General features: G+C 33.8%; 2 protein-coding genes across 2 annotated transcripts in view; both read right to left on the reverse strand.

Annotated features, from left to right (window-relative positions):
• Positions 1–27591, reverse strand: part of LOC129235300 (serine/threonine-protein kinase 40-like) — an 89396-nt gene that overhangs the window by 45921 nt on the left and 15884 nt on the right. The gene's annotated exons all lie outside the window — the stretch shown is intronic.
• On the reverse strand, positions 14160–26261 carry LOC129216448 (uncharacterized). The gene is made up of 2 exons (XM_054850662.1): positions 26015–26261; positions 14160–15972 (listed from the first exon to the last, which is right to left on the reverse strand). The coding sequence occupies exon 2, from the start codon at positions 15960–15962 to the stop codon at positions 15219–15221; it is 744 nt and encodes a 247-aa protein (XP_054706637.1). The 5' UTR covers positions 15963–15972; positions 26015–26261; the 3' UTR covers positions 14160–15218.

Genomic DNA, 27591 nt, shown 5'->3' on the forward strand with positions numbered 1-27591 from the left:
GGACGGACGCCTTATACTTCAGTTTTAATTCATTCGTTCAATAAGGGGGACTAAAATTCAATAAGGGTCATTTCTGATTGGTTTTTCACACTTACAGGATGCATATTACATTGCAGTTAAAAATTAAAAATTTATCAAAATTGAAAACTACCTGAAATAGAAAAACATTATTTTCTTAAAAATATAATGAAAAGGATTGTGGAATATACTTTTATCGGCGGCTTCCGGTGGGCTAAAATTTACATGTATCAATAATTTAATCCTTCCTGTAAATAAACAACAACATTTTAGCTGCGACCACCTGCGACTGCAGTCATGGCAGATGTTTTTGTTTGATCTTCGCTATTTACGAATACAGTGAAACCTGTGTAAGTTGACCACTTGCGGTGCAGTACTTTGGTGGTCAACTTAGACAGGTGGTCAACTTATAAAGGGGGGTAATGATTTTTTTTTTTTTTTTTGTCACTTCTTGCACCATGTATTCATTTTTTGATTGATTGACACTTACTCTTTCTGTTCAACTCACTTTCATTGTTTGGCATTACTTTGAAACAATAATTTAAAATGTTATTCAAATATTTTTAAAGATTATTTTCCCGGAATGACGCATAATGTGTCATGCAAATTTAAAATTTCAGTAAATTGATCAAAAAAAAATTATGAAAAGTTACTCATTGATATTAATAGTTCCTAAAAATTAATAGCTTCTCAAAAATTACCAATTTTTTATACATTTATAACCCTATGATGATCTACTTTTCAACAAAATAACTCCGTATTGAAGTTGGCGCACTTATTAGACACTAATTTCAGAAATTTCATATGTGTCAGCTATTTTTCTCTGGCTTTCTTCCTTTTCAATTAATTTTAATATTTCATACCTTTTATCAATCTCAAGTTCAACTAACTTTCTTTTTGAAGCCATTTTATGTAAAACTATAACACAAAGAGCAACAAGTTGGAAACTCATAGTTCAAAAAAGCAGTTGAAAATGAAAATGTAGGATCTCTTAATCCCTTGCACCAGAAATACTGCAATGAAAGTAACTTTACTCTTTAGCACAATTCCATTGTTGCCACAAAATATTGCAACTGGAAAAAAATACTTTATACTTTTCTATAGGGTTCTTAGTAGTTTTCCCATGTGGTTAAGCTCAAAAGGAGGTTTAGTTATGCTGCTGTTTCATTTAGTTAGTAAAATGCTGGTCTGGTATCAAAAATATTCTTGGAAAGCTATAAAAAAATAAAATAAAATAATTTGCTAAGTAAAATTTTAAAAATAAACCAAGTGGTCAACTTACAAAGGGTTTTTTACAATACTCCAAACCAAATTTGGTGTTCATTAGTGGTCAAGATAGACATGTGGTCAAGATAGAGAGGTGGTCAAGTTACACAGGTTTTCCTTCATTATATAACATAGGACTAATTCCGTTCCTGACAAAAGCGGTCAACATAGACAGGTGGTCAACTTATAAAGGTGGTCAACTTTACAGGTTTTACTGTACTAATATAGTAAGTTAGAAAATAACTCGTAACGGTATGACGGGGGTAAATTGCCTTTTTATCAAAGAAATTGGTCATCAAATTGGACATGCTCCAGATTAACGTATGTCACAGTTTCACTACTTTGCAGGAGAGCCTAAAAACGTTTGATTATAGTTTCCTAAAGTTGAGGCTTTTGAAACATTCATCAGTAAACACAGAGGATTTTTTTAAATAGATTTACGTTGTTATAGCTTAATGCGGAGCATTATTCTATATGCAATGCAGTAATAACCTGAAAATAACAATTTTCGGACCCGTTTGGCTTTTAAGAAGATACATATGAGAAAGAAATTTTTAAAACTCATACAGAATTCTATATAAAAAGCTAAATAACCATTCTGTTTATAAAACAATGAAATTAGAAAATCATTAAACGTTTGAAATTTCTGATTTCCTTTTCGAAATCATTCTAGTATAAAGCTGTTCTCAGTTTGTCAACATTGTCAGAAAATATTGTTTGAGGGTATCAATTGCATTAAATAAACGTTGCGTGTGGCATACGACTGATTTAATTTAAATTTTTCACTAAAAACAGAAATGAATTTGAACTACAGACTCTGATTTCACGTTTCTCAGAGGTCTGAATCAAACATAAAATACATAAAATATGGGAAAACGTCAATTCAAATCCAATAAAATATAGGAAAACGTAAAATACGAGAAATGTAAAAAAAAAAAAAAAAAAAAAAAAAATCAGATAAGGAAAAAGAAATAGTAATAAAGGTTGCTACGATGACGCTTATAAAATGTAAAAATGCGATATTTTACGAAAAGAACATTATTGTACACGCCAGTTTAGATCCTTCTAACACATTAAGTAACGAATTCGGGCGTTTAGGTTAAAAATAGTCAGTAATAATGAGTCATTGAATCCAAAGTAAATACAGCATCTTCCAGGATTGGAACTCTTTGCAAAGTTTTTTCCTGGTCTTTTTGTTAAAGAAAATAGTCTTTCATTATTATTAAGCTCTTAAATGTAGTATTGAAAGAAGAGACGAGTTGTGTATCCTCTTCTTGTTCATCTTCATTGGCGGCCGAAAAATCCTAAGATCAGCTACGGATGGAGCAGAAGCGTTTCTGTTTTCATGGATTAACTTTCAACAGAGTGGATTATGTTTAAAAATGCACAGAGGGAAACACTTTTCTTAATTTTAAAACATTTTTTCTCTTTTTTTTAACTGCAAAAGGAAAACGTAAAATGCGGGAAATTCATAAATAACAAACTTTCCATCCGAGTTAAATTAATATTATTAGTGTACGGAAAAACTGGGACCTGATGATAAAATCGGGGTTTCGCAGTGAATACGATCAGCAAGCATGAAGATAAATATTACCATGCAACAATTTTAACAATTTTCCAAAGCATTTTTTGAGAATATTCAAAGTTATTGAATTTTTTCCGCTTTTTTGTCGTTTTGAACCACTGTGCGGCGCATCAGCTTAAGTTTAGCCATTTTGGATGGGACTTTTTTGCGCTGCTTGGGTTACCACAGCGAAGTTTCGTATTTCGCCAAATTTGCCAAGAATAATATTTTATTTAATAAACAATTCACGTGCCCCTAATAATTGCTCACAGTGAACAATCACCAAACGCAAAAACTCGCCAGAAAAATCAACCACTCAAACACGCGCTCCGGTTCAAAATGGCTAATTTTAAGCTGATGCGTCGGCTCGTATATAAAGGGGCCTTAGTTCAAACAATTGGCGGTCTTGATGACGTCACAAATGATGCTCTTTGGCGCATCTTTCTACCACACGTTTCCACGTTATGATGATCAAGAAGCGAACTAAAATTCTATCAATCATATCGTTGATAATAAACGTGAGTAAAGAAGCGAATTAAATATTTTGATCTGTGAATGGCAACACTGAGTGGCATTTCATCATTTGTGATGTCATCGGCAGAAGCCATAGACTAATAATAAGAGTAGACCGAGCTATGGCAACCCTTTTGCTGCTCATAAACCAAACCATGTGACTGGTGGATATCCTAGCAACAGTGGGCGTTGATCGTAGCAGACGATCAACGCCCGCGAGAAATAAAACAAATAGAATTGATGTAACACGGAAGAATGAGCTTTTATAGAGTCCGATTTGTAAATTTGTTATTCTAAGTTGTAAATATTTTGTTAATATAGTGAGTTTTTCGTTTAGATCGTATTGTGCATTTTCTTTAGTCAATTTCAATAACTCTGTTAGCAATTAAAGATGTAAGCGCCCAAAAAGAATCGACAAACGGTAAGATTTTTGCCTAAAATTTCAATTTAAGATACCGATTAGTACATTTTTGCGTTAACGCAAAATGTTTACGCCATTACGTTCACGCCACCATGCCGCCAAAGTTTTCGCCAAGCCTTCCACTAGTCACATGATGTATCCTTGAACCAATTTTTTCATCAGCAAGTCTGGGAAAGCTCGGTCTACTCTTATTATTAGCCTATGGCAGAAGCATAAATAATGAAAGCGCACCGATATAAGTATTTTTTTTAAAGTATTAAACTTGAACAAATTATTTAAAAAAATGGTCTGATCCTATGTTTTAAGCATGCTCTTTTAGAAAAAAATATTTTTAAAATTTTGGAAACTACCCCATTGTGATTGAGTCTGGAAGCGACACCAACAGTTTCCAAAATTTCGCCAATGTTTACCTTTGCTCTCCTGGCTCTCCCCGTGCATTAATTTTGAAAAAACTGTTGTGAAGTTGAAAATAGATTTTTTTCCCCCTCACTTCAATCCTTATTCCTTGGAAAATATGTTTTTATGAAATTTTGATATTGCCTTTTCATTAAAATAAGATTTCCACATGCATGCGATTATAATTATCGCCTTCCCAGTAATTTTGGGATGCAACCAAGAAATGTATTAAAGTTTATTAGAGTGTTCTCCCCTCCCCCCCCCCCCCCATTTTCTCACCAAATCATGCCAGAACAATCAATTGAAGGTTTTTGGGGCTTCTTGATTACTTGGAGGTAATAATTAGCACTAAAATTTTGCATTTAGTATTAATAAATTATTATTATTTTTTATTTGCAAAAAAAAAAAAAAAAAAAAATCCGAGTTGATTTTATTGCAAAAAAAAAAAAAAAAAAACTAGTATGTTGTGGCCATTACGAAACTTTCTTCTATACATATTTTTTTCCCCTGATCCCTCCCCATGCTTGACGAGGAAGCAATATTCCCAACAAAAACAAAATTACACATGCAAAAACTTGACGACCATCCCAATGTCTAAATTATTGCAAAAGCAAAGCAAAGAGCGAAAAGTCAAAGTTATTTTAAAAGCCTTGCTTGAATTAATTACAAATATTTTATTTGTTAACAAACATAAGATGGCAACAGTTAAAAATTTAAATCATTGAGATAATATTTCCGATCATTTCCATACAATTAAAATCACGAGAAATACGCAAATGACTAGCAAAAAAAAAAAAATAAAAAAAAAAAGAAAAAGAAAAAAAAAATCAACACCTCTTGGAGCGATTGGCGTCAAAATTGAACCAAAGCCTGTTTACATATGAATTCCCATATATTCCAAATTTCAACCAGAACGTAGCATTACTTCTTGAGATTGGGCACTCACAATGAAAAAAAAAGAACAGGCGATTGCGCTACCCCCTTTTTACTTTCTTCTATATCTAATATATAGAAGAAAGTATTGGATTCGTGCAAATTTTCGAATTTCGAATTTTGACGGATTCGAACGTTTTGAGGTGTGCTGAGTTCATTTCGACTATTTTTGGAAAATGTCTGTCTGTCTGTGTGTGTGTGTGTGTGTGTGTATGTATGTATGTGTGTGTGTGTATGTATGTGTGTCACGTCTGTGTGTGACCAGTTTTTTGTGGCCGCTCTACAGCAAAAACTACCGCATGAAATCGAACGAAATTTGGTACACATATGTGCCCGTATGTGAACTTGTGCCCATTGGTTTTTGGCGCGAATTCTTCCAAGGGGGGTGGAGCAATTGGACGTTTTTTGAGTTACGCGTGCTTGCTATTCCTCAGGAAGTAACTGGAGGAATCAAACAAAATTTGGTCCATATGTTGCCATTAACAGGAACAGGTGCTGATTCAATTTTGGTGTCAATAACTCAAACGGGGGTTGAGCTATAGAACGTTTTTTTGTCGTCAATTGTGGCTGCTGTATCTCAAGAAATAATGAACGGAATGAAAGAAAAATTTATCGGCAAGTAGCCCTTAGTGGGTATAAGAGCTGATTTTATTTTGGTGTCAACAGCTAAAAAGGGGGTAGCGCAATCGCCCGTTCTTTTTTTCCATTGTGAGTGCCCTATCTCAAGAAGTAATGCTACGTTCTGGTTGAAATTTGGAATATATGTGAATCCATATGTAAACAGGCTTTGGTTCAATTTTGACGCCAATCGCTCCAAGAGGTGTTGATTTTTTTTTTTTTTTTGCGAATAAAAATAGCTTTATTAATGCAACAATAAGAAAGATAAATCGTAATAGATTGTCGTCTGCGTATTTCTCGTGATTTTATTACTTTCTTCTATATCTAATATATAGAAGAAAGTATTGGATTCGTGCAAATTTTCGAATTTCGAATTTTGACGGATTCGAACGTTTTGAGGTGTGCTGAGTAAATTTCGACCATTTTTGGAAAATGTCTGTCTGTCTGTGTGTGTGTGTGTATGTATGTGTGTGTGTGTATGTATGTATGTATGTATGTGTGTCACGTCTGTGTGTGACCAGTTTTTTGTGGCCGCTCTACAGCAAAAACTACTGCATGAAATCGAACGAAATTTGGTACACATATGTGCCCGTATGTGAACTTGTGCCCATTAGTTTTTGGCGCGAATTCCTCCAAGGGGGGTGGAGCAATGGGACGTTTTTCGAGTTACGCGTGCTTGCTATTCCTCAGGAAGTAACTGGCGGAATCAAACAAAATTTGGTCCATATGTTGGTATTAACAGGAACAGGTGCTGATTCAATTTTGGTGTCAATAACTCAAACGGGGGTTGAGCTATAGAACGTTTTTTGTCGTCAATTGTGACTGCTGTATCTCAAGAAATAATGAACGGAATGAAAGAAAAATTTATCGGCAAGTAGCCCTTAGTGGGTATAAGAACTGATTTTATTTTTGTGTCAACAGTTAAAAAGGGGGGTAGCGCAATCACCCGTTCTTTTTTTCCATTTTGAGTGCCCTATCTCAAGAAGTAATGCTACGTTCTGGTTGAAATTTGGAATATATGTGAATCCATATGTAAACAGGCTTTGGTTCTATTTTGACGCCGATCGCTCCAAGAGGTGTTGATTTTTTTTTTTTTTTTTTTTTTTGCGAATAAAAATATTTTTATTAATGCAACAATAAGAAAGATAAATCGTAATAGATTGTCGTCTGCGTATTTCTCGTGATTTTAATTGTATGGAAATGATAGGAAATATTATCCCAATGATTTAAAATTTTTAACTGTTGCCATCTTATGTTTGTTAACAAATAAAATGTTTGTAATTCATTCAAGCAAGGCTTTTAAAATAACTTTCAATTTTCGCTCTTTGCTTTGCTTTTGCAATAATTCAGACATTGGGATAGTCGTCAAGTTTTTGCATGTGTCATTTTGTTTTTGTTGGGAATATTGCTTCCTCGTCAAGCATGGGGAGGGATCAGAAAAAAAAAAAAAGAAAAATATAGAAGAAAGTTTCGTGATGGCCACAACATACTAGTTAGCTGTTGACACCAAAATAAAATCAGTTCTTATACCCACTAAGGGCCACTTGCCGATAAATTTTTTCTTTCATTCTGTTCATTATTTCTTGAGATACAGCAGTCACAATTGACGACAAAAAACGTTCTATAGCTCAACCCCCGTTTGAGTTATTGACACTAAAATTGAATCAGCACCTGTTCCTGTTAATGGCAACATATGGACCAAATTTTGTTTGATTCCGCCACTTACTTCCTGAGGAATAGCAAGCACGCGTAACTCAAAAAACGTCCCATTGCTCCCCCCCCCCCTTGGAGGAATTTGCGCCAAAAACCAATGGGCACAAGTTCACATAGGGGCACATATGTGTACCAAATTTCGTTCGATTTCATGCGGTAGTTTTTGCTGTAGAGCGGCCACAAAAAAATGGTCACACACAGACGTGACACACAAACATACACACATACACACAGACATTTTCCAAAAATGGTCGAAATGGACTCAGCACACCTCAAAACGTTCGAATCCGTCAAAATTCGAAATTCGAAAATTCGCACGAATCCAATACTTTCTTCTATATATTAGATATAGAAGAAAGTAAAAAGGAGCAGTTGATTTGATAAAAAAAAAAAAGATTATTTCATACAAATGCTATGTGTTTTGCGACCCTACTTAATGCCCAACTGCTTGAATCTTTTGTAAAAAGCGATCTACTTTTTTTCATTCGGCCTCTGTTTAACAATCGCTCCTTTATCGAAAGGTAGGGGGGAGGTAGAAGAAAGGCTATCACAGTTTTTTTTTTTTTTTTTTGCGTAATCACGATTGCTTATTGCTTTCATTTGACTGTCCTTGACGTTACGGTTCCCTTTTCAGCTTGGACCAGGGCTGCAGCACCACCGTACACCGGCGGCGGCGCGGCTGGTCCTGAGCACTGTCCACCGGAATCCACTTTTGCTGGGCGGTGGCGTCCATGCATGGTCATATACACTCCCCTACGTACGCACGCCTTTACACACATACACACGCCTACGTGCTCACACGTAAGCCTACACACACAACTATACACACGTAACCACCCAGGAGGAGGGACCTTAGGGGGGGGGGAGGCCGTTTCTAGAAACAATAACTCTAATCAGTAGGGTCTTGTCGCAACTCGTGATTGCGAAAAAACATAATTTGAATTCAAAGTTTCGGAATTCAAATTAGAATTAATTGGGGGAAGTAGGGTCACAGATTTTACTTTTTTTTTTTTTTTTCACAAACGATACAATAAATTATATAAAAGATTTTCAATCCTCTATTTGGAAATGTTTTAATTTTGTCAGAAACAAATTGAAATGATTTTATAATTTATCTTTTTTATTATCGTTTAAATTCACTCACTCGCCGGAAAATCCTGGGATAGGAGCAGCTTAATTATTACGTTTCGTTTCAAAGTATTTTCTTTTAGTGAAAAAAATAAAGAAAAACTTGAAACAATAACTCTAATCAGTAGGGTCTTGTCGCAACTCGTGATTGCGAAAAACATAATTTGAATTCAAAGTTTCGGAATTCAAATTAGAATTAATTGGGGGAAGTAGGTCACAGATTTTACTTTTTTTTTTTTTTTTTCACAAACGATACAATAAATTATATAAAAGATTTTCAATCCTCTATTTGGAAATTAAAAGTTATATAAAAATTTAAGTTCCAAGTTTGTTCGTACAATTTTTAGCGAACACATTGTCAAACTAAGAATCGACCCAAGGTACGAGTACAATATATACAATTCAAAAACAAAGAGCTTTTGAATATCCATTTTCGAGTGTTTTTACAGTTATAATATCCTAGTTCATTTATTTATTTATTTATTTTTTAATGGAAAAAAGGTTCAACCCCGAAACCCTTGTCTTTAATTCTTTTTGTGCATGATTAACTCAGGGTTTTAATGATTGAAACCAAACGAAAAGAATAAAATTGATTATTTTTTTTGGTTTCAAATTAGTGTTTTGTACAGAATACTAGGATTTTTTAACCGCTTTTTGCTTTTTTTTCTCCCCCCGAACAGTGCATTTAATTACATATCTTCAAAGGAAAACAGCCATTCGCATCGAACATGTTTATTATCACTTGTCTAAGCATTTTGGCAAATGGCATAGATTTCGGATCGAGCGAAAATTATTGAAAATTTTTATTTCAACTCATTGAAAAAAAATTCATTATAAATCAGTGAAAGAACATTTCACCGTTTTCGCTGTAAATGAAGGTAAGATAATTATTTCCTTAAAAAGTTTCAGAGCCATAACATTATAGAAATATGGATGCAAGAATTTTAGTTTACATTGATTGAATAATTGAAAAAAGTCGAAAAAGTTCCCTTTGTAAATTCTTAGAAATTCGGTTATTACGTTAGAACATCAAACAAACCATAATCTTGAAGAAAATTATTTTTCCTATCCAGTGATGCATTGGGTTTTTTTTCTACGTTTACTAGGATCGTTTTTACGGTCGTAAACATGCAAAAAGTCTAAACGTGGATAAAATATTAAATATTTCATTTTCTAATTCAAATTTTAAAAATCGAGTTTCAAATTGTAACATCAGACATTTCAGACAACTTGTATACTAAGTTTTGTGTCTATAAGTGGGATAGCTTCGCCGTACAGCGCAACAAACGCACACAAGGGGTGTCCGCCTTCAGAAGAGTGAAAATTTCAAACTAGTTTTTGGCCCTGGATTTTCAGTCAAATACTCCACTGTGGCGCCGCACAGTGGAGTATTTGACTGAAAATCCTGGTCAAAAGTCCAAAATTAAAAATTTACCCGATTTTTATGAAAATTTATTCCATGATAGTTGACTAACTGGTATTTTCTTTCTACTTATATTTTAAATGTACATTTCTTTTTCCATGATATAGAACCAAAATCAATCTATTGGTGTAATTGTTTGGTTTCAAAAGCACGAACTATTAGAATATCATTAAACAAAAGTAGTGGAAAGATTTCAAAATGATATTGTCGTTACTAGATGGTCAGGTGAATCGCATTTTCCTGCGCCTTTGTACGCCATGTTTTAATTTTTTCCATTTCCGTGATCATTCACTTTCCCTTTTGTGAAAGTTAATTTCGAGTGTAATTTTGAATGCATTTGTCCTACAAAAAAATTAATTCCAACCATCAATTGAAGTAATATTTTATGGTTTCTTTTTTAATTATTTGTCTCAACTGTATTATATTTTGACAAAAACATTTTCTTGTTATCATAACAAATGGTAATTTGTTGTCACCAGTATAGGTTTGTTCGCTGTCTCGCTATTTGGCTTTATACTTGGCAAGATAATATTTAAAAATTATATAGTGCCTTGAAGATTTGCATAGAGGTAAAGCATAATAAATTGAAATATATTTTCATATATTTACATAACCATAATACGAAAACGAATAAGAGAAACTAACAAGATCAAATTTAGTGAAGTTTGTCGTAAATTCAAAACCAAAGGGCTAATAAAAAGCAAACACAAACCCTTCCTGCTCAAGAGAAAATGATGTTAATATTGGAAAAGTATCACCTCTCAAAAAAAAAAAAAAAAAAAAAACGACTTGCTATAAATTAAAAGAAAATAATAATGATGCACACAATATAAAAGAAACACACACACACAAAAGGACTTTCCAAAAATAACACGCAAGAGACCGAATGATTTAAAGATGGACTTTTACACAATTACAGGAGGTGTACTGCGCGTTGTTAACAGTACCATCGACCTGCGTGAATTCAGAAAGAGTATTTTCAACTGTAGGGAAGTTGAGCACTAAAATGAGTTCCAGGCTTAGAGACAATTCAAAGTTGTATCATGTTTTTTACTATTATTTATTTTTTGTTATGACATTTGTTCCTTCATTTCATATTTGTTCGCAGTACGTTTTCATAAATAATGTAATTTTTGAACAAAATTATGAAATATGGCGACAAAACAATATGTTTTCAAGTATTTTTTGAGAAAAATTTCAAATACCGGTATTCCGGTATCACGTTTCAAAAATACCAAATACTAGTACTGAATTTTTGGTCCAGCATTGCAGTCCCTAGTGGTAGTCGAGTTTGCTTCCATCTACTCCGTTTTACATTTGTCCAACTGACTTTATAATTATAATACTTTCTAAAGTAATAAGCTCAATTAGGGTCGTAGTGATATCTAAAAAGTATGTGTGTGTGGGGGGGGGGGGCGGATTAAGAGGCATTTTTGTGGGGGTCATGACCCCCTACCCCCTGAAACACCGACAATTATATTATGCGTTCATTTCCGTTCAAACACTTTATGAAAAAAAAATGTAAACGATTTCAGTAATCTTTTCAATTTATTAATTATTTTTGAGAGTAAATATTTGAAATTCTACAACTTACTTTTCATAACTTATGAAATTAAATTGAACCGTACGCCCTATATGTGCTTATGTGCCTTATTGCTGGCCAATTCGGTGCTTTTTATTGACATCCAAGAAGTTTCAGAAATTTTTCTTACCTCAAACCGTAGGTCCGTTCATAGGGAGTGGGGGGGGGGGGGGGGGTATCAAATTGGCTGCCCATTTCAAACACCATATTAAATACTCAGAAAAGGAATGGGTTCAGCGTCTTTTTTTTAAGAGGGAGTCATTACTAGATCTAAGCATTGACACAATATGTACCTATTTTTCTACAGAAATAATATTTACTCCGAGATAGGGAGGGGAGGGGGTCCGGGGACTCTCCCCCGGAATTTTTTCGAACTTGTTGTCTTATAAATGCATTAAGACTGACCTTTTTATAATGTTTGGAGTTTCTATACCGTCCATTTTTCTAAAAAGAAATGTTAAAAAAGGGGACCCAGGCGGGTCCTGATAATGTTAGAGGTCGGCAGCACTTTCCAGCCATTTTTCCAAATTGAAAGTTCAAAAACGCAGGTGTAGGTTATAATATTCGCAACTCCAACGAACTATAGGGGGCACTGTAGCCACTTTCTAATGGCGGACGAAAAAGGTAAAACAAACGCACGTGGTAACGAAGAAAATGCTAATAAGCCTAGTAAACTTTGTTCGTATGCATGATTTTTTCGCTTTATTCTTTTTGAATTAATTTCCAAAGTCTTTTTGATATTCTGGCTCACGTAGAAAGAAATAAGAATTCAAGAAGCATCACTAAACGTTAGAAATTAATGCAAATTACGTAGTTCGTAGTTCAAAGCAGCCAGTTCCACGATGTTGAATTCGATATTTATCAATTCTTGATAAAACTAAATAATAATTGTGGCCTGACAAGAATAACAATTAATGCTAGAAAATTTAATATGACATTACGAATTATTATCAAAAGAAGATGATACTTCTTTGCCTTGCTTGGCTAGCGCTTATTGTTTTGCATTTGTAGCTGAGCTATTTTTCTCAAATTCCCGAATCGGTTAATTTAAAATTTTTCTGTTTCGAATGTTTCTAATTTTCTGAGTTATGATTTAATTATGTCATGCTATGCAAATCATCAACAAAATTCTCACGGATATATGGTGGTAGTTTTCTTTTTAATTGATCTACCATTATTTCTTTTTACTTATCGAATTCTGTAATCTTTCCACCATTTTATTACACTCATGATAAAAAATAAAAATGGTTTAACGAAAATGCGGAATCTCGCCAAGGGTACTTAGCTCGCACAATACTAAAACTATAACCCTAAACAAATTTGGCGAAACCTCAATCAACTCACGTTTTAGAAGGAAATAAGGAAAACTAACATTATTTTGAGAAGCTGGAGAATACTACTAAGGGACGAAACAATTTCTGTAGCTGAAAGCAATCTAAGACACATCGATTGCGTTAATAAATACTCAGAACAAACTGCCTGTGTTTACGTCAACAGACACACGTGGAGCGCAATGTGGCAATGTTTTAGTTTTTTTCGGCAGTTTTGTAAATCACCGCAAGGTAGCGTATTCGAGCGCTGGAGTTGCGAATTATGTATGAGAGAGGGGGTTCCCACTTCCTGAAATAAATATTTTTGAAATTCTTTTATCCCTTTAAATATTTCGGAAATTGTAGCTGTAAAAAACGCAGTTTTATACGATCTACGGGGATGCTGTGAGGGGGGATTTGAGGGCCTACATAAAAAGTTTTTCTCAACTGAAGTCTTAAAATCCTTGTTAGAGTTAAGAGGACCGAAAATTTTTAGACATTGAAGCTCTAAAACTATAATTTTTAGTCTATTATCAACGATATTAGAGGAAAGAATCCTCAGAAGCGCTCCCCTGGGAACTTTTTCAAAATGTAAGCCCCTATAACGACATTTGAAATTATCTTTGATGCTGTTGGGGAAAGAGGGTGAGGGACGCTCCCCCGGAAAAAATTTCGAGGCTAATTTTTTAAAACACGACATTTATACCAGGGGGTTCTCGACCTTTTTTGCTCTCCGCCTCTATTTGAGCTCCCCATACGTGGTTAATACAAGAGGAATCTGGAGCTGGTTGGGACAGCTAAAACTGTAGTGAATAAGTAAAAATATATACCCACAAAATTTAACATTACTACATAAACTTGACTTTGAACATATTCGAGCGTAACTCGAGCGTTTGAAATTCAAAAAACAAGAAGCAAACAAAAAGTTTTTGAGGTAATCTAGGAGCAGCTGAGGTTGCTCTTTATGAAATTTTTAAATATTGGGTAGTTTTATTTGTGTTCTATTCTGATTCGCGAGGATCGTTTTACAATGGCGGCACTTTTGTTGGAAAAATATTGAGTACCACTGGATTAAATTATTCATAAAAATGTTGTAGAAAACCCTCCCCCCCCCCCTTTTTTTTTCCTCCAAAACCATTTGAGTGTTTTGTACTTCTTATAGTGACCTTTTCAATTTTCAGCGTGATATTTTTATTTGTTTGAAATATATGTGTTTGCAGCCCCCCCCCCCCCAATAAAAAACTTTTAACATTTCTTACTGATGCCGTGGTACTTTATAGTGATACCCTGGTGGATTTTTTTTTCTTTTTTTTCCTTTTTTCACTTGATTTTGTTTTAAATATCATGTCTCCTGAGTTGCTTGATAAAGTTTTGATTTACTTCTTTTTTTACATTCAAACACTTAGAACTACTGCGGTGACTATTTAAAGCACTTACTTTGCAGTATTTTGAATTTCGCTAACAGTAGTTTTAATCATTTCTCTATTTAAACAGGAGTGCCCACCTAGGAATGGGAGGGGTCATGGCGCAGACTTCATTATTGAATTTTTTTAGGGCGGGGGGTGTTTTGAGGGGTATGTTTCACTTTTTTAGGAGGGGCTCTTGCTTTTCGTCGTGATATTTAGGAGGGGTGCGCCATTGCTCTTATGGGGTAGTGGAGCACCCCTGATTTAATATATATTTCAGTGGCCATGCATTTTTCTCTACTTAACTGTGATTTTCATTGTGATATTTTTAACCAAAAAAGAAAAAAAAAAAAAGAAAAAAAAAAATAGGTCGGTGGTCCCTAGGAAGCCCTTATATTTATGTATCGAATCATTTGTTTTAAAAATTAAACTGAAGCTGGACCATCCACTGAACACTTTTCTTCCGTTCAAAAAAAGGGTCTGAAGCGTACATTTCGGTGGCCTTCAGTTAGATAAGTTATAATGCAGAGTCCTGGATGTTCCTTAATAATGTTCAGATTGCACTTTTTTATTTTTATTTTTTGCTTTGCAGAAAAAAAAAATTGTCACTTTTTTTCATTTTTTTTTTCAATTATTATTACTATTTCAATTTTATAATACTGCAAAGGTTTTCTCTCTTTTTTTTTTACGCATCAAAAAAATTAAATTGGAGGCCCCATTTTAAAACACGGGAGGGGAGTGTAACCCCTTGTCTCCTCCCACCTTTTGACAACGGCCCCGAGCACAATTGTTTAATATCATTTAAGATAATAATGGAAAATACATAACTTAGACCTATTTTGTGTATGAGTGACTGAAAAGCTATGCATATGTACTATCAACGCTCACAGATAATGAAAGTTTTTGAAGGACGAATAGTACTGAATGCTAGCAGAAAGTAAAGCGAAAAAATTTTCGTTTCTTTTTACGTTCCTGCTCTTCTTTTACGCGATTTACAGCATTCTGAACCACAGCTACAGCTTTGTATTCTTCCTCTTTTGGCACAGTAACAGCAAAGGACGCAGAATTCTGTTTCCTCGGAGACCATTTCAGCACTTTCCTGAGAGTGTTTACAGTTTTCTTTTCGTCATTGGGAAACAAGGAAACGGTGAAATCAGTTTGTTCCCTATTCCATCTCTCACTGAAAGAAAACCTTTGTAGCTGATTCATAGGAACTAATGGCAATGGAATCGTTGGCTTTGGGTTGGAGCACCAGTTAACTGGAGGCTGTGACTCCTCCATCAGAAGAGGTGTAATTTCATCATCCATGGTGCACCTCAAAGATGGCAGTCTTGTTTGGTCATCAGAGGTAAGATTCAAAATCCTTGTACTTGAAACTGCTGGGACAATAGACACTTCATTAGAGGTATTCGGTAAAACTACGCTCGTAGAGCGAGAATTGGCTCTGTTCTTTTTTGGAGGACGTCGGCTGGCATCGATATCGTCCAGAATCAAATTCAAGCCTCCATTAGCAAACAGATCTCTGAAGGTGATGACTAAAGCAACAGCTTGCCGATTCCGGAAACTGTTCCTACTGGAATCAGACCTCCTGTTCCGTCTTGTACTGCGCTGTGGTGGTTCATCTTCCATCAAACTTCGAAGTATTTGCAGCAGTTTCTGTATGGAAGGCATGTCAGAAAACCTACCAAGAAAAAATAAAATGTTAAGCGCTGCATTATATTAAATGTTGCTAGAGAAATAAAATTTCATTCAGTTTTATTTAGGTGTAGAAAACTGTCTTCAATTTTTAGACTGTTAAATGTAGTTTTCAAATTCACCGCGTATCAGCGACTTTTTTTATTCTGTGATTTTTCTAATTGAAACATCACAGGAGGAGATAAAAAAAAAGCATATTTTGTCGAACATAGTAATTAAGAAGCAAATTCCATGTTCTAAAAATGAAGTCAGTGCTTAATCGATTCATCACTGCCTCGCGATATCAGACAACTGATGAATCGATTTAAAAATGATCGATTAAAAATCGCCCAGGTGTAATGCCAAAACTTTCATAAGCATAAATGCTCTCGGCAGTTCAGTTTAAATAAATTGTTAAAATCCAATTAAATACACCTACTAAGCATATCATTTCTTAAAAATCAATGCTCATTAAAAGAGGAAAAAAAAAATTATTTCACTTTGGTCACATAAGCTCTGCCTGAACTGTGAAAATTAATTAAATGTGTAAAACATTTTTTTTTTTTTTTAACAATAACTACTGAATGAATCATAAATGCTGAGGACAATCAGACCACAAATCATCAGAATAGAGATTCTAAAATAAAGATGTTATTTACCTACTTATCTGTAGATTCACTAAAATAAAACTGCGCACAATATCTCTTCAGAAAAGCGACATGCGGTCAAAGCTATCTAGCTACATAGATAATATCCCTGAATATCGAAACTCACCAAAGAAATAATATCAGTGAGATTTTATCAACAGTAAAGTCGACAAACAAGTGAAACTCTTAAAGAAGGTAAATTTTTCACTTTAGATTTTTAAGATCAAAGTTAGAAGTTCAAGAGGCGAGTAGTTGGTTCGAGTAACAAACATAAACACGTTTTTTAGTCTCTTGCTTACGTTTTTATTTAACGTACTTTAATAAATGAGTGTATATGCATGTTAAATGCAAAGATATTTTTTACTGATGCAAGCTTTAAATAATAGTTAAGTTAAAAAATAAAAAAACAAAAGATTTTTGGCAATTTTTGGAGTTAACGGGTTTACAGTTTAAGCCAGTAGTTGCTCAGCCTTTTCCTACCCAGGGGCCGCACCTCATAAGGAAATGATTCTCGCGGGGACAGAACACATACAAAATTTCAAAATATTTCAATTTTTTCTGAATATCATGGGAAAGTATAGAAAAGGAAATAAAACAAAAAATTATTTGTTATCATTACTGTGTTTCTTTTGTTGAATGCATCTGTTTTTCAAAATACCAATTTTCTGAATATTTGGTTCCAATTTTGAAACATTGTCTTCAATCGTGTATTTAGATTTGTAAACAAGTTTATGGAAGAAAGAATAGCCAAATAATAAAATGGCTTATCTATTCTGCCGAGGGCAGGTAAAGAGCAGTTACTGCACAGTTTTTTACACAAGCCTGCTTATTTGGTTGGGGAAAAAAAAAGCGCAAAAGAAAACGTTTAATTCCTACGGTTCCCGATTGTTAGAATTGGATCCAATACACATTTCTTCATGGTTTCGAAAACTCATTTCTGAAGATACTGCCGTTTACCTGCCCATAGCAGTCTTCGGTGATTTCACGCTCGTCTCATTGAAAATTGTATTTTTAAAGAAAGATTAAAGTAAGATTAGAAATAATTCAAGAGTCTTTAAGAATGACATTGTTTGTGTTGTATCATGAAGGCAGGCCGCCAATCACGTATAATATTAACGAATAAATTACCTTTGCGCTTGAAAATTAAATGAATGAAATACCAACGTTGTGATGCACAAAAATTAAATTACTGCAGACACGTGTTTTGTTGTTACAAGGAACACCGTTTCCAATGCAAAGAAGTATGAGATTTTGGATGAAAAGTCATCCTCGGAAAGGTCATCGGATGACTTTTCATCCCAAAAATCCCATACTTCTTTGCATTGAAAAAGGGTGTTCCTTGTAACACCGGAATACGTGTCTGCAGTAATTTAATTTTTTGTGCACATTGGTATTTCATTCATTTTAACGTATAATATTGCTATGGCAATTTTTAAAGTTATGGTTATTTTATATGTGAAACTATTGATAATTTTGTTTTATCGAAAAAACTTCAGTTTTTTCGTTTTTCTGACTGAAGAGATTTTATAAATTTAAAAAGTAAGGCACGTTTAAAAAGTAATTTACAGTATGTAAGTTATTGATTAGGATAGGTCTATCTAATTAATACCTAATTATTAGAACTGCATCGTAAGATTCGCGTTTGTTTGCAACAAATGTGTCTTGATACTAGCAGCAGGGTTGCCCCTCCCCCCAAGAATGACGGAGCACCCCCTAAATATCGTAACACCCCCCCAAAGCAAAGCCCCCCTAAAAAGTAAAAAAATACCCCTCAAAACAAGCCCCCAAAAAAAGTTCAATGGCGCAGTCTGCGCCATGACCCCCCCCCCCCTTAGGTGGGCACCCCTGCTAGCAGGAATGTGGTAAAACCGCTGACGCTAAATTTTGTCCTGCTGAAAAAGAAGATTGAAAAAATTATATAAATTAAACATTAACTAGTTCACTACTAAATACTTTAATTTCACCTTTGCGTTTATTAAGAATAAATGTAAATAAGTAGATTTACATGCGAACTTCTGCATTCTTTTCCTTAAAATTACGCTACGTAAAGAACAACCAGCTCAAATGAGAAAAGTCCGTATTAATTTGTAGGGAAATACAACATTCGTTTTGTTTTTCCACTACATAATATGATTTATTTCATACTCCACTATTATCGCTCAAATTTTATTTTCGAAAACAAAAGAATTCTGCAGCTAAAAAATAAAGGAGTAAATTAAGAAAATTAAGTTTGACATTTTCTTTGTACAAAGATTATATTGAGAGGGTATCAAGAGAAATTACTGTTAACATAAGTGAGGAATGTATAATTTGGAACGTGACTTCAGTCAAATAAATTTTTATGTTTAACAGGGTAAGTTTTCTCTCCCACACTCATAAATTCGTAAAGAGAACCAAAACTCTATCACTTGTTTCAGCGAATCAATGTTTATCAACCGATGAAACAGAAAAGTTTTACAATTGGTCATTTTCTCATTATTGTTTTTTTCTTCAGAAAACATTTTAGTAACTAAGATATTGAAGTAGTTGGAGTGTTAACATGTGAGCAACTGTGCCATTTTTTTAGGAGGCATTTTCCCATAATTTCCCCCATTTATTGACAAAATATTTACTTCTTGCACAGAGAGACAGATATTTTCTGAAAATGGTCAAAGTGGGTCCAGCACAATTTAAAACGTGTAAATCCATCAAAATTTGAGCATCGAAAAATTTCACGAAACCAATTCTTTTTTTCATATGCAGGGCCGATCCTAGGGTGTCGGCCGCCAGTGTGCAAAGAACTAATGTGCCGCTCCTCGAGTAATTTGCATATTTTGACTAATTTTTACGTCCATATAAATATTTCTTCAAATTTCTATATCAAGTTCTAATTTACAAATAAAAAATAAAATGAGAATGATGAACTCATAAAAAGGAAGAAAAGTTTTATAGTAAGAAACTCCTTAGGTACAATTTATATCTTTGAAGAAAGTAATAGATACCAAAATTTACTAGTCGTAAAAACGCATTTTATAGTCTGTCTTCGGTGACATCAGAGAAAGGACAGAGGAGGGGGAATCGGGGGAGGGGGGATTGCTCCCAGAAAATTATCGAAATTGGCGTACGAAAAATAGTTTTAGTAATCTTTGGTTGTATTTGGTTGCAAGGAGAGAAAAGAGTCGGGTATATTCAAGGTGCATGGAGAAATTTTCGAAATTGACGTCAAATATCGCAATTTTAGGAACTTTTTCGAGACTTCAGGGGAAAAGTAATGTTGGAGTTCTCTCCTAAAATTCTTTCAAAATTGAAATTAATTCGAAGCTATTTTTTGTGACCGCAGCTTAGGAAAGATCGGCGCTCTTCCCGAAAATAATCCGAAACTGAAGTTTTAAACAAGTATAGTTTTGGGTTATCTTTTTGACGTTGCTAGAGTGAGGGAGATTCAACCATCTCCTATCGAAAGTTTTCGAAATTGAAGTTTAAAACGCAAATTTAGGCTGTCTTTGGTGACGGTAGGGGATTTGGCGGCTTTCCTCCGGTAATTTCTCGGCACTATTGTTTCAAAAACACATTTTTGGCTATATTTGAAAACACTAGGAAAAACGTGAAAATATTCCGAACCAAAATATTTTTCGTAACTAAAATCCATATTAGGCTATTTTTGGAAAGGAAGGGTTTGGGGGCTCCCAAGTGGATATTTCTAAAAGCGCAATTTTATGCTATCTTTGGTGACGTTAACAAAACTGGGAAGCTTCGGCGGGTCTTTCGGATTTTTTTCGATATCAATATCTGAAAAAACCAACTATAGACTTTTGTCCATCTCACTTCGACGATTGATGGGTATATGCCCTAGCGCTGTGAAAAGTTACATAAGCCAGGCAGTTCTCCTCCAGAGTTTTTTAGAAAATCGTATTTTACGCATTGTTTGATAACGATGGGACAAAGAGCGGGCGGGGGTTCAGTGTGCCCTCACGAACTGGTTTTTGAAACTGAAGTCAATTTCAAACTGAGGTGGTGGGATTAGGGGGCTCTCTAAAGACGCTATTTGCGACTATCTTTGGTAGCAATGTTAGGGAATGGATTTCGATGCCCTCCATCGCAAAAATTTCGAAAAAGAATACGAAAAATGTCATTAAGCAAATTTTGATGACATTAAGAAGGGCTGTCCTCTGAAAACACATTTTGGATTTTAAAGCCAACATTTTCAGGCCTTGTTTGATTAAGTTAAGGTGGAAGGGGTGAATCAGAGATTTAATTGGGTCCTTAAGATCGGTGGTTCAAACAGCAAAATTTTCCGAAATTAAAGTCCTAAAACGCCATTTTAAGCCGCCTTTAGTCTTGTCAAGGACGTCATGGCATCCTTTTGGATCTTCGTTTTGGAGCTACGTTTAAATTTAATACTCGGGGCAAGAGCCCTGATCTGAAACTGGGCAGTTCATTCGTGATTTTAATTCGAAAAAAATGCTCTAAAGGGGGAAAATTACAAAATTTTAGTTCGTTATTCATATATGTTTGACTCTCAGGGGAGTCGCAATTTTCCACTGTCTCTCCACGCATCCGCGATTGTTGGAAACAGAATTTGTTGTTTGAAATGCGTGCGACAGTATCTAATCAGTATAATTTTTTAAAATATACAGTCGAGCCCATTTAATGGAATAGGCAATTTGCCAGGAAAAAATTACTCTATTAAGTGGGATATTCCATTATCCCGGGATAAACATAACACAATCAACGGTGTAGTACATTGGAATTTTATTACATTAAGCGGGATATTCTGTTATCCGATATTCCATTAAGCGGGCTCGACTGTAATATACAAAATATGTCTATATGTCTTCATTGTTTATGTCTATAAAAGCTTGAGGGGTAAACATTAGTGGCCGCCCTGGGCCTTGAGTGCTCCTTTTAGAAGACACCCTTTCATGCTTCAGGAGGGGGCCACTTCCCTCATCTCCCCTCCCCTGTATCCATGCCTGATTACCAGTTCTGTCCCAAATTTTGCAACCAAATGAAGCATGTGTGTAAAGAGTAGATATTAATGGACAATGAACCAACACAATGTTTCCTAACAATCTATTTTTCTTAAACTATGCTATGCTGTCGGGAAATTGGCACTTACTTTGATAATTGAACATTTAAAATTCAGCATATTTATTTGACTTATTATAAGTTATCTTGTGAGAAATTCTGCAGGAATTTTGCTTGATTAAAATAATTATATGATGCGGCCTGCGACCGCCCCTTATTTTGGCCGCCCTTGTGCGGTGCACACGCTGCACACCTGCTAGGATCGGCCCTGTTCCTACAAATATTAGTAAATGTTGAAATCTCAGACCATCTAGAACTAAACGATTAATGTTTTATCACCTTTTTTCTTATTTTAAGGCATTTCTCTTAGTCATTTGTTTGACAGTACAAATTCTTTTTTGCCAAACGAACAAATTATTTAGTTTCGAACTGAAAAAAATTTATTTCAATTCAGTAAAAAGTAAGGAAAATATTATTCCCTACTTTAAACTTACAATCAACTATATTCTACTATTTGTTAAAATGCTTTGACATCTATTATTATTATTATTATTATTATTATTATTATTATTATTATTATTATTATTATTATTATTATTATTATTATTATAAATTCGGCCGTCAGGGTATGATGGGTGAAAATTGCTTCTACATTCGAACGAAGTCATTGCCTGTTTTTTGGTTATATTTTGATAGTTGAAATTGTAATCCTAACTCCAGTGGATTAATCCTAAACTCCAATACCTAAACCTAGTTCCTAACAATTTTAATTCCATTTTTAAATAAATAGAATTAAAATTACAACTGTTACACGTGATAAATTATAAAAGAAGAGCAGTCACATGTTAATTTTTTAATTGATGCAAAAAAAAAAAAAAATCAAAATATAGAATTGAAATTAAAAAAAAAGGTCTGAATAATCATCTACATAGATTTGAAAAAAAAAAAAATTAATTTGGATTCTGAAATTTTGAATTCAAATTATGTTTTTCGCAATCACGACAAGACCTACTCATTGGAGTTATTCTTTCTAGAAACGGCTCCTGTCCCCCCCCCCAAGCCTGCCCCCCTCCTGAGCGGTTACGTGTGCATAGTTATGTGTGTGTGTGTGTGTGTACGTAGACTTGTGTGTATGCACGTAGGCGTGTGCGTAGTGTATGTGTGTGAAGTCGTGTGTTTGTATGTGTGTGAGCATGCGTGTGTGTAGGACATGGATGCCTCCGACCAGGAGAAGCGGATAGCTCAAGACCGGGGGACAGCCACGCCTTGAGGATGGCGGGCGGTGGTGCTGCAGAGGTCCCTGGTCCAAGCTGGAAAATGAACCGTAACATCAAAAAATGTCAAATGAGAACAATAAGAAACCGTGATTGCTCAAAAAAAAAAAAAAAAACATTCGCAGCAACTTGTTTAACGTAAAAAGAAATTAATAAATCGATCTCATTAGTTTTCTGTGCTAAGACTATGGAGTAGTAGTGCATTACGATTTTTATTAATAACATTCTTGCTCTCGATTCACAAATATAAAAATATACCGTAAAATGGTCTAACTTTTAGTATGGGGCATTTTTTGATGTTTTCAATGATAATTCCGTCTACATCTTTGAGTTAGAAGTTTGAGAACTTTAGCAATGGTAGCTATACATCCCGTCTTTTAAATGAAATTTTTTAAAAAAAATCTCAGTTGGGAAGAAGAGGAAGGGAATTTTTTTCCCCGCGGGGGCCACGGAGAAAATTTCACAGCAAAAGGGCGGTAAGTTGAGGAGCCGCCCCGGGCGGCAAACACTAGCTATGGGCCACTGGCCGTGGCCAGCTCAGAACTAATTTGAAATGAATTTGAATGCTAAATTTGAACAGTCTCACATGTTCAAATTTACGTAAACCTGAAAAGTAGTGCAGGAGCTGTGCTCCCGTGAGCTCCCATGCAAATTATGCCCTGGATGCAATTGTAACGTAAATTGTATTTGCATAGTATCTTTTGCAAATTTGTGCTGAGCCTGTAAGATGTAAATTTGCTGTGGTAAACGTTTTACTCTTAGGGTTACATCACTATTGGTATCAGTATAAATAAAAGCATACATATTACTAAATTACTTTTATGCTCAGTATCGTAAAATAAATAATAAATATGACAAATTTCGAACTTTTTACCATCTTCATCATTACTAAAGCTGATATAATATTTCTAAGAACAATAATCTACAGATTATTAAACAGTAACAGTTCTGACATTTGCTAAGTACAAATCATTGAAATGCTAAGAATTTTCGCTTTTGATTCAAAATTATTTTATTGTTTTAAATAAAATTAAAAGGTGAAGGATAGTCGGTACCTTATATATAAGTCATGTTAAATTGCTAAACTTTATGTTTTTTTTTTCTAAAAAGTTCTTATGCTAGAAACTTAAAATTTTTAGCGTTTACGGGTCCTTCTCCAGAAAGCGTAACTTTTGAACGCAAATATTTTTCAATTTCAAAACCCTTTGTTTTCGTTTTTTTTTTCACTCTTACATAGAAGTGTTACTTACTAGAAGTAACCATACACAATGGCCCAGCTAAGATCCAATTATTTTACTCGTGAATAAAAAAAAATTTAAAAAATGCCTTGTTCACGGAAATAAATTAAAAATAAATAAATAAATAAACTTTTATTGTTTAAATATCGAGGTCAATTTAATATCAAAGTAGTAATTTTGTTAATTGTGCAAAAAAATGAGTTATTTTAATGATAAGTGGGAATCTAATATTAAGCTCTCTTAATTCCTAGCTATCCTTTTAGTTCAGATGTGTGTTAAAAATAGTATTTAGTAAATTTACGAAATATACTGGCAATTTATAATTTTGTTAGAATGCCTAATATTGACGTATTTCCCCTCCAACATTTATTCTCTTCCCAGAAATAATGACATTGATAAGAACTGTCACGAATGTGAGGAATTTTCCATTAATATAGGCCTAAGGGATACATTTTTCAGGGAAAAATTTTATTTTTCTTCGTTGCTACAATCTGCACATGCTAAACATATGAAAACATGTTCACTTCTTTTTTTTACATTAATTTATATCCTCAAAATTCACGGAGGTGAAAGTTCACAATAACCGCACTTGGTTTTTTCCAAACAAAATCTATCTTCTTGTTTTCCAACAAAAATCTCACAACTTCTTTATGGTCAAAAATAAACAAAGGAGCTCCCTTGTATCAAGGAAAATAAAATGTGATGTCATTACTGCCACGTGTTAATGAGAAATTGCGCTTTGTGTTAAGGTAACGGAGGTGATAATTTATTGAGTGACATGATAACTTATCCTACTAAAACGAACTGAAACACAATACTAAAGAACTAAATATACTTACACAATTAGCATTTGAGACACTTGTGAAAGGAATAATAAATAAATAAGTATATACTTTTAATTAAATAAGATTTTAAGCAACATAAACAGTCACTTCAGGTGTGTGACATGCCACGGAGGTGTGACTCACACGTTGTGAACCAAAAATATGTTAAAATAAAAATTATTACTAAAAAATTGTTGTCAGGTTAAAATAGATATATTTTTGATGAAATTAAAAAGCATTGTTAAATGAATTGTTCCTTAAAGTTTTTTCTGTAAAAGGTGTGTGACAGAAAAGTTACACTCTTTGAAGAATGACCCTTACAAGATATATCTTAGAGTCTACTTAAATGATATTTTAAGGCAATTATTTTTTATTTCATCATTTATTAAATGTTAACCAATAGTCACTTTTTAATTGAAAAAAAAGGACAGTTTTTGACCACAAAAACAGCTGTTTGGAAAAAGGTGCGAATCATAAAGCAAGAATTTCACTTCAGTATAATTATGAACATATAAGTAAAATGTGATGTGAATTTCAAAGTAATATATTTAAAACAGTTTTCAAGTAAGAGGAACATGAATTTTTAAAATAGACTTTTTTGAGAAAATCGCGTTTGAATGCAAAATCGTGCGTACGTTTTAATACATTTCTGCCCTATTAATACTAAAACTGAGTTACTTTCCATCTAAATATTAATATGAATTCGGTGTCATTTGAAAGCTCTTGATTTGAATATTTTGAATATATAAAAACTGAAAAATTGTTTTTTTTTTGAGGTTTTAGGTTACCAAAGTCCCCAAAAGTTTGATAGATATGATTTTTTTTTCAATTTTCAAAGATGAAATTAATTGTAAAAAGCAGTTGTCTGTAGAATTTTAAACTTCAGTCTAAATAAGTTAAAAGTTCAAAAGTGAAAATCTACGCAACACTCAAAAGAAGGAAAAATACATGTATGAACAATGGCACTATGGTTTAAGTAATAAAAATATACATTTTTATCTATAATTTCATAAGAAAATAGAATGATCAAATATTTTGCAGAAACAACTAGGTACTTACTAATCAATGTTTTTTGCTTGGTATGGAAAAACAACACACAACGAAGTTAGAAATATGTCAGTTCTTCTCTCCCACCCAAAAGAGCTCTTACATTCGATTTTGCTTCAACGAAGATTTAGATCCTTTGCTTAAGAAGGGATTTCTATTATATTAGCGGTACTCCATTTTTCAGGCTAATATCTGACCTTCTGAAGAGACATTCCCAAGTCTTATTTCAACATTTCAATAACCTAACGAAAAGCTAAATATTTTCAAACATCCGCCGCGCTGTTCAAAACTATTGTGCCTTCAAATTTAAATCCACTATGAAAAATAACGGTTCTTTTAGTTGGATAAACATTATTATCTTTTCTCTGAACCAGGTTGACACTTTTATCTGTCTTATCTGGCAGCAAGCCGTGGTTGTGCAAGAGGGACGTATTTGATTGGTGCAAACTTGGAAGTCAGAGAGGTATGGTATATCTTTTGAATGAAATTTGATGCAAAGACTCTTTTATAGTACTCAAAAAAAGAATCCACAAGAATTGCGGTTTAGATAACAATAAGTATACCTTCAGACTGCACGTTTGAACTGAAAGCAAAAGTGTCTATAAATTTCCAACAGGAACAAATTGACGCAGTAGCCCCTCTCAAATAAGGGACAGTAGCCGAATCGAATAACGGAACTACTATAATACAGTTAAAGGTAGCAACCTTTTAGTTCTAGTTTCCACCCTGCGCCTCCTGATGACAAATAAGGAAACTACCATAATAATGTTCAAATATTAATATTAGGGAAAAAAACTTTAAATTATTTTGAAAGTAATTTTGCACATTACTTCAAATCTAATTGAAAATAACAATCAATATGAAAAGTAATAGTAAGAATTTAAATAAAAAAAATAAAAAATAAAAAGAAAAACATTTCTTTCAACTTTGTTAGAAAATTCTAGAGATGTGTCGATTAATCGGCAGTAGCGATTAATCGACATAATCGGTCACTTTACCGATTATTTATAATCGGCCAAATTTCGCCGATTAATCTGCAGAAAGAATATTTTCCAAAACAAATTTTCTTGAAGTATACCTTCAACAAGAAACTATGATGAGTACATTTATTAACAATAAATAAATGTAATTTTCTGCTAAGTCGTAAATTTCGCGAAAATGAAGGTATCGGTGATTTCGCGAGCTGAAAATTTAGCAAATTTTATATTAACCGAACCTAAAGTTGAAAAAGTTTACTTCATGAGGTTTAAATAATAACGCAAATTAAAGGTTTTCAGAAATAAATGCTTTTACAGTAACATGAAAGTGTACAGAGTAAAAACAAAAGAAATAGTTTGGAAATTGCGTAAAGCTAAATGAAATATTACAAAATAACCCCCACAGCTGATATTCACATGACACTACTATGAATGTATAATTATATATTATGTTTCGATGGAAATGTTTCGTATGTTAAAGATGGACAAATTACTAAAATAACAATAATTATTATGATCATTTAGCAACAGACGATTAATCAGTAATCGGTAATCGGTCAATTTGCTTATCCGTGCATCCCTAAAAAACACGGTAGAATTTTTACAGATCAC

This window comes from Uloborus diversus, chromosome 2 (genome assembly GCF_026930045.1).
Source record: "Uloborus diversus isolate 005 chromosome 2, Udiv.v.3.1, whole genome shotgun sequence".
In the NCBI taxonomy this organism is placed as follows: Eukaryota; Metazoa; Arthropoda; class Arachnida; order Araneae; family Uloboridae; genus Uloborus; species Uloborus diversus.